Source organism: Strix uralensis, chromosome 15, assembly GCF_047716275.1.
Source record: "Strix uralensis isolate ZFMK-TIS-50842 chromosome 15, bStrUra1, whole genome shotgun sequence".
NCBI lineage: Eukaryota > Metazoa > Chordata > Aves > Strigiformes > Strigidae > Strix > Strix uralensis.
Window position 1 is genome coordinate 14,519,688 of NC_133986.1, and position 8,648 is coordinate 14,528,335.

Consider the following 8,648-nt stretch of genomic DNA (forward strand, 5'->3'; position numbering starts at 1 on the left):
CACTTTCCCCTGTAACTACAGAAGTGCACTACAGTCGTCCCCAGAAACCCCCACCCAGCCCAGGTGTGAGGCTCTGCGTATACTGAAGGACAGCTAAAGTACAAGATCTCCAGCCTTTCCCTTTCCAGGGGCAGATAAGAATCCCTGACCTCACTTTAATGACAGGCAGCCATCATGCACAGTGCTTGATTAGTCGCAAGATCAAGCACTTCAAACGTGAATACGTGACCTTCTTTAACTTAACTGTGAACAGCCTGCACACTGCAGTCCAGCCTGCCCTCTTAGAAGCAACCTAGTAAAAGTAATTTTCACCTCATGGATGTTCCATCTAGAAGCAGTGCTGTGTATCAGGCAGTTTATACAATGGGATGTGACTAGCTTAAGTATATGCATGGTGTGTCAGAGAGTAAGTAAGAAAAGGCAAAGCAAACAGATTAAGTAAACATCCTTTCTGTCTGCTATCTACTTCAAGTAATTAAGTTATATACAGACGAAAGAAATATCTTCCTTTGTGTTACCTGTTCCCACAGAGTGCCTTACAGGCTATCCTGGACCCAACCTGCAATCACACTTAAGCTGGGAGATAGAACATAAAAACAGCAAGTAGCAGAAGGTAAAAAGAGAGGCAAGAAAAAAAATGTGTTCACAATCACAGGGCGCATCTCTCTCAGCAAAGAAAGATACAGTTCAAGACAAATAGGAAGGGCCTCACTCACTGCTCAGATAGAAATAATTCACCTGGGATCCAACTCAACTCTATAAGTTTGTAATAACAGGCTACCACTACTATCTGACAGCATTTCAAAACAAAACTCCATCAACTCTGTAAGGCAAACCATTTGCCAGGCAAACATTGCCTACCAGTATTGTTTACCATTAATCTGGATCCCATTCACTCTACCCCTTTCAATTAAAGTTTGTCTTGATTGATCAAAGCTACATCCAGAAATCTTTGGACTTGTTATATGCAACAGGGAAAAGTAAAAAAAAAAAAAGACAATTACAGGAGTGATTTCAGCTTTAATGGTGGTTTTACATACTTTTTGAAATAGAACATTTATAGTAAGTGCTGCATTTACCTGGATGTTATATTTTCCTTTAACAGTGCTTATGGCCATAACTGAAGACAAGACTACCAAACCAGTGCAGTTAAGCCACTGGAATCATCAGAACCAATGGAGAAGTTACCCACTTCTGTCATACCAGTCTAGGCCTGAGGAGTGACTAATTTAGGAAGGTCTGCAAAAAAACCTAGCTTCCTACCAGCTAGCCAGAAGACTGCTACATTTCACTTCATGAAGCTGGTATTTATCTTCAGGTACATCAAGGAGCTCACTCACATTTTCAGTGCTGGTAACACTTTCGGTAAATGCAGACAGGTTGCATAAAGTATACAAACACAAGCTATGCAGGTCCTTCAAAATCCTCTGAATATAAGGGCTCTACTTATACGAGCCACCCTCTACCACCACTACTGAATACTGGAATTCAGAGCTCCAGCCAAAACCAGAAGCAGGAGCCTCTCCCTCTAGCACGGGAAGGAGGAACAGGGCTACAGGCCAGCGGCTGCCTATTCATCCCTGAGAGTGCAAAGGGCACGGCGGCCAGTAATCTGGGAACCTGCGCCAGCACTCCTTGTGCAAGTGGCAGTAGAAGACAACCTGATAACCAAAAGGTACATCAATATTTACTTGCTATACAAGCAACTGCTGCTAGGGGTTAACACACAGAAAGGTGCTTTCTGACTGCAGTGTGGTTTAAATTATCCCAAAGGAATTTCACTTTGGGAAAGGATTATAAATTCCTCAAAACCGGGATGATCAGTATCTCAAAATTTAAGCATTACTCCAAATTTATGCCAGCCTTTGAACCCAGCTCAGTTCTACCCTATATGTAGACTAATACAAGGCATCCCTACTGGCTAAGTTGCTAAGCGTTATACCATTGCTAACTATACCAGAATACTAACATGAAAACCAACGACTCCTCCTTGCCTGCAACTTAAACTTGAAGTAATCTACTGCATTTCCCAGATCTACAACTAACAGGAGCGAGACAAATCTTTTGTTTGGTAGCAGTGCTCTAGGAAGCGAGGAGCCGACCAGTTCAAGTTTCACAAGAAGTGCAACAAGCAGCCCTTATTATTCCAGGTGACTGCATCACAAGTCCTTTGTTTTGATTAGGATTTTTATTTCCCACCTTTAACCTCAACAGATGCCAACCATCAGTCGCTCACTCTCCTAAACTCCATTTTGTCACCTTGCATTACATTGTACTGCTTACCGTAAGAAGGCCCCACGCTTTATCAAAATGTAAGCATACCAGTCCTAGCATAGCCCTGCATGAATCTGCAGCCTGGAATTCATGGCATGTTATTCCTTTGATTTTCTTATGCGTTTACTTGAAGAACATTTTTTTGATGGTCAGCAATGGTTAGTCAAAATACCTAGAAACTGCAGAGGGATTTGCACATGCCCCAAGACTAGCATACAAAAGTGGTACACTAAGACACTGGGGTCTGTCAGACATCCAGCACGCTGGCTCTAACACCAGCTGCGTTTTCAGTTGTTGCTTTTCAATCTGCTTTACTACTCTTATTTTAGAGCTTTACCATAAAATTCAGAACAAGCTATTTTCTTGCGCAACAGTTATATGAGGGATAAAAGATACTTTGAGATAACCCACTTTTAGCATTATTGCTAGTTAATGAGAACTAACAGTCGTATGAAAGTAGCAACTTGGAAAAGGAAAGGAAAAAGGGGAAAAAAAAGTCTGAACAGCTGCTCACCACCCATCTGCAAGTCATATATGCTTGCTTTCAGACAAGTGTCTGATATTAACATTAAAGAGTCAACAAATCCACATCCAACTCTTTTTACTCATTAGTTTTAGTCAACAGTAAGCTCAGCTCCAATCAGAAACTGTTACTGACAGTTTAATAGCAGTAGGAAAAATACTTTATTTTACAAATTTGGCAGTAAAAGTTAAGCTTGTAAACACAGCACAAAATCAGTAAACAAACAAAAAACCCCCAACACTGAACCCCTACATACATTTTGTATTACATTAAGTGTTTTAGCAGTTTCATGCATTACCATAGTAAACATTAAGCTGATTGACAAACTAAGCTCAATTCGGCCACACTGAATTACATCCAGTCAATACCATCTCAAGTTTCTAGTGACATTAACTAATACATTCGTGTAAGTCACCAAAGTCTACTCAATATGCAAATATACACATCATTGTCACAAATCAAAAGCTATAGTTTTATGAAGAGGAAAAACAGTGTGACAAATAATTTTAACAATTCTGATCAAAAATATCCACTGTTTTGCAGAGCAGATTTGAAAGAATAAAGCATTAGTAGCTTCTTGCTGTATACTGCTAAAACTAGCTATACATTGTTGGGTTTAACAAAAAAAAAGCATGAAGTAAATGGCAACTGCAGGACAAAAAAATGCAGAGGGAGATTAGGTATTTGCTAGGCTGTACTCCCTTTGAGCAAGGAAACCTGAATATTACAAAGGGCTGAGTTAGAAGGGAATGTGGGGTATTTTGTGACGGACCTCTGCATGACAGCTGGAGTAAAGCTATTGTGGCAACAGCTGTGTGCTCTGCACAGCTCATACTCCCAAATACCTCAGCCTACTAAGAGGCCAGTTAACTGGCTGCAACGCATTTTAAAAGTTTCTGCCTCTTGGGATGTGAGCATGATGGATTATTTGTGTATGTTTTAAATCAGAGAAGGAATGCTTAGTTCCATCACTTACAGTTTTACAAAATAGTGTGGTGTAATGTTGAACTATCATTCACTGCTGCTTTCCTAAAGTTCATAGCTGCAACAGATCCCATCAACTCTCCTCTACAATTAAAACATCTTTACTTCCTGTCTTAACAGTGCACAGACTCGACAGCAGTAAGTTCATATATCATATCCTGATTTAAAGGAAATGATTTGATATTTCCAGGATGAAATCCTGGCCCACCAACAGCAATATTGAGCCGTGTTTATCTTCCCAGAGGAAGAATTTTGAGGAACACACCAGTCATTGAACCAGTGAAAGCACTAATCTGCTAATTTGTGCTCTAAAGTTTCTCCAAATTGTTAGATGAACTTCTGAAAAGGGGACCCAAGATCACAAGCAATTATACTCAAGTGACTAGTCACATCTCATGTACCATCCCTGCTGCACTGCACTAATTAGCACAACGATGTTGAACCCAGTACGTGAAAGAGCTTTCATTGTATGACATGGGTTTGCTCACTCGGCCTCCTTACAAAAACATTGTTGTTTCAGCTCAGATTGAGGCACAATTTTCAGGAACCGACACTTGCACACAGGACAGCATGCACAGGAACGCTTTACGTGCTGATCACTACCATAGTAAGAGTCCAGCCCCAGCCATCACTACTCTTATAAGAAGGAATGCTCCCTGATTCCCCACCAACACCTAAACAAGGCTGGAAAGGATGCACTGTGCACAAATCCCAGAAAGCTGGCAAAAGAAAGAAGATGAACTGGTTGTTCTTAAATACTCAGTTCCTCATGGTTTCATTTATCTCATCTGAAGTGGAGTAGTTTTCCCATTTTCAAATATGAACCCCTCTTCGTGTTTCAAAAATACGACACAAATCACAGCACATGCTTTCCCATGATATCGTATCACAATAGTTTTGGTTACCAGAAAATAATCAGCAATACTGAAGTAAAAGCAAGAAAAACTGTACTTGAGTACTGATTTACTGAAAATTAAACACAGGATTATAGGAAAGCAAGACCAAGTGTGAAAATACTTGCTAGTATTTGCTAGAAGAAATTTTCCTTTTTAAGCTTCAAAACTGAGTCGGCAACAGCCATATTTTAAACACAAGCAATAAAGAAGCAAAAGAGAATTTAAATCCTTCACTGACATCAAGATTTGTCATGTGGCAAGAACTAGTAATGATCTGTTTTAGTGAAGGCAGCTAAAAGTTTGTCACTTAATCCTAAGAAATTCCAAAAATGAAGCACGGGACTTGCTTGTAATCAATTTTAAAACAATTTGGAGCAGTTTCTACACAGTCTTAAAAAACAAACAACATATTTGGCAATACTTGCCACACAGAAGCTACACAAGTGGTTGCATGGCACTGCACACGCTTGATAACATCACACCTTTAAGAGCTCAGGAAGATACTGTGGTATATCATACACCAAGTCTCATCTCTTATTGTCCATAACTACGTAGCAAGCACGGAAACAATACAAAACTCTTCTCTAAGGTACCTGAGGTTCTGCTGAAAAGGCCTTTATTTCCCAGCTATTTCTCATTTTTTTCAGAAGGCTGAGTTTTCTGCTAAGCATCACTTTGTGGTGGCAAGATTTTATCTCAAGATAAAGCAGCTGAGAGGACAAAGAGATGTAGATAGCTTAATACAAACTGACAATAAGTTGTTTTGAAAAATTCACCCTCAACATGCCAGCTTAACACTACAGTGCTGTTCCCTCAACACTTTCAAAGCGAGCTATTTCTTTCTGTGCTATTAATTTGAAGAGATCTTTATACATGACAAAGCAGACACAGGTTCCTCTTTTGCAGATATTCGCTTGAAGACAAGTGTCAGATGCAGCACTTGAGCCAAAACTTTTATTTCTACAGGGGTGTAGCTCAAGCTTTTAGTTTAAAGAATGGATTTCTAGCAGCACTCCTACTGAAGTTATGCAGTACTCGGCAGAACCTTACTGCTATTAAAATAAATGGACATACCAAGGCATCAACTGTGAACTTCACTTTTTTTTCTCCTCATGTCTTTAATAGATATTACAGCATTTTTTTGGTGAAGTTAAAATTATCCAAAAGCCTTTAACATCACCAGAACTCCAGAGATTCAACATTTTCCAAGACAGCAGCATCTCAGAGCTGAAGCCATGTCCAGCTGCACACGTTGCTGTCACAACCAGTTTAGATGTCCACAGGAAGACACAGACAATACCGTCTAAAGCAGTAGTACCGTGTTTGAGTGAATGGCACTCTAAACCAGCTTCTGTCAACCACAGTAATTAATTATCTCCATATACAAGCAATGAGGAATTCAATCCACACACTGAGAGGACTGCAGTTATTTTAGCCCCATCTTCAAACAGACCAGCAAGTCGGCATCTTACCAGTATCTGACCAGTGACCTACACGTCCAGCAAACAAGGCACCTGTACAACATCTATTTACATTCCCATCTCAAATGCACCGTTCAAATGAATTCCCAAAGAACTAATTCTCCTAAAGTCAGTTTATCTTAATGCCCTGTAAAACACTGGATCTTCTAAGCATTCAGTTACCCAGTACTTATCCAGATTTTGAAAGTGCTGGTTTCTATACAGTTACTTAGTCTATGCTGCAGAGTTTAAATTCTCAACAGAATCTTACAGCTAATGAACACATGGATGCACGCTTAGTGAAGAAAATCTGAAATAAAGAAACAGTCTGCTATCAATCACCTATTCTAACAAAATATTATTTGAGAGTACCATTGCCCCAAGTGTTAAAAGACAAGTATGCCTTGCTGTCAAACAGCCTCTCTTAAGGGTAGGTAGAGTAATTCCACGGAGCAGAGGCCGTAATAAAGAAAAGAAGCAAAAAGTCATTCTGTCCACTGGCAATAACAGCAAGCAGAACGCAAGCAGTTGTCTCCCCGTTCCACCATAAACAGACAGAGGTAGATTAGTGACACTCCCGTGACAGCGGTAAGAAATGCTAAAAGCAACAGGGCAGAAGATAAAAATGAATAAAGGGGGTACGGCTGAATTAGCGACAGAAGAGTAAACAGGGCTCTTCCCCAAGAGACTGATACACGCACTTTACATCACCTATTCTGTCATGTTTTTTACTGAAAATGAAGAGACAAAAAAGTTCAAATATCTGGAAGTTGAAGCACCAAGAGCCAGAGCTCAGAGGGGCGGTGGGCGATGGCTGGTCAGAGCCAGCACAGCGTGGACCCCCCTCATCCCTCTGCTCCCTTGGCGGGGCTGCAAGAGCCTCCTCGCCCCGCGCTGGGCCGGCACAGGAGGCGCAGGCTCAGCCCCGGGGCAGCTACTGCGGAGCCGGACGCCAAGTGTCACCGCTGTCCCGGCGGCGGCTCCTGACCGCCGCTTCCCGGGCGGAGCGCGGGGCCGGACCCCGCCCGCGGCACCGGGAGGCCGCCGGGCCCGGCGCCTCGGCGGCCCCGGCCATCCCGCACCCCCCGGCGCGGCGCGACCCCACCCTGGCGGCGCCGGCCGCCGGAGCAGCGCGGCTCGGCGGAGGCCCCCGGCGGAGGCGCCCGGCGGGCCGGGGGCGGCGTCCGCCCCTTCCCGCCCTCCAGAACCTTCCCGGGGGCTCGCACCGCCCCGGGGCGCCGCGCCCCGACCGCCGCCCCGGGCCCCTCAAGGTCACGCCGCCGCCTCCCCGCCCGGCAGCGCGGCGAGCCCCGCCGCCGCCGCCCCCCCGGCAGCCCCGCGGCGCCTCCGGGAGCTGCCGCCCGCCGCGCCGGCCCCGGCCCCCCCCCTCCCCGCGCTGCGCGCCGGGCAGCGCCCAGGCCCCGGCGCCGCGGCCGGGCGGAGCGGCTCCCCCCGCCCCAGGCGCCGCGGCCCCTCACCTGGATGAACTGGATGGTGAGCGCCGACTTGCCCACGCCGCCGCCGCCCACCACCACCAGCCGGTACTTCTCCTGCCCCGGGCCGTCCCTGCAGCCCGCGGCCATGGGGGAGCCGAGCGGAGCCGATCGCGGCAGCGCCGCCGCCGGATCCGGCGCCTCTCTCCCTCCCGCTCCCTGCCCTCCTCTTCCTCCTCCTGGGCCCGCCGGGGCTGAGCCGCCGCAGGCCCCGCCGCCGCTGCGCTCCGCCGAGTGCGGCGCCGGCAGCGCCCGGCCGTGCGGTGCGGCAGCGCGGAGCGGAGCGAGCAGCGCCCGCCCCCGCAGCCAGGGCGCCGCGGCTACAAATGGCCGCCGAGGGGCGGGGCCCGCCTCATCGCTATGCTAATGACAGCGACTATATGCATGAGGGGGCGGGGCCTGGCGCTCCGCGCCCCGGCCCCGCGGTCCTGCGGGCAGCGCGGCCCGCTCTGGCCCGGCGGGACCCCGCGGGGAGCGGACCCGGGAGTGGGCCGGGCCGCCGGGCGGGAGGCGGTGGCGGGCCCCTCGGTGCCCAGATCCGGCCCGCCGGCACCAAACCTCTTTGTCTGTAACGCGCGGGCTGTGGCAGCCCCTGGGTCACCCCTCGCCTCCGCCCCCCCCCTCCCCGCGGCGCTGAAGAGGTGCTGACCGAGCCCCCGCGGGCTGTACCGGGGCGCCGTTAATGAGCCTCTCCGAGCGTTAATGAGCCTCTCCGAGCACCCGCGGGGAGGGCAGGGAGGTACTGTTGCCCCCACGTACAGATGCCGAGCCGAGGCGCGCAGGGGTTTAAAGCCAAAGCGTCGTTAATGTCGGGCACGGATTCGCCCGGAGGGAAAAGGGGGGAAAAAGTCACAGAGACTTCAGCCCTTCCCCACTCTTTGTCAGGTCTTGTGACGTGCGTGGGTTTCCCATTCCTTTAGGCCGTTCGGATCAGGGCCACCCTCTCCTCCGAGTGTCACCCACCGGCTCCTGTCACAGCCGCATGTTCACCCTTTGCTGTACATAGTCTGAGCACTCT

At 47.4% G+C, this 8,648-nt stretch overlaps 1 protein-coding gene across 1 annotated transcript in view; it reads right to left on the bottom strand.

Annotated features, from left to right (window-relative positions):
* The window catches only part of RRAS2 (RAS related 2), a 44,857-nt gene extending 36,942 nt beyond the window's left edge, over positions 1-7,915 (bottom strand). Inside the window, exon 1 of the mRNA XM_074884816.1 lies at positions 7,616-7,915. Within this exon, the coding sequence (XP_074740917.1) occupies positions 7,616-7,720 (105 nt within the window). The 5' untranslated portion in view covers positions 7,721-7,915. The remainder of the gene's footprint in view (positions 1-7,615) is intronic.
* Positions 7,916-8,648: the final 733 nt, after the last annotated feature.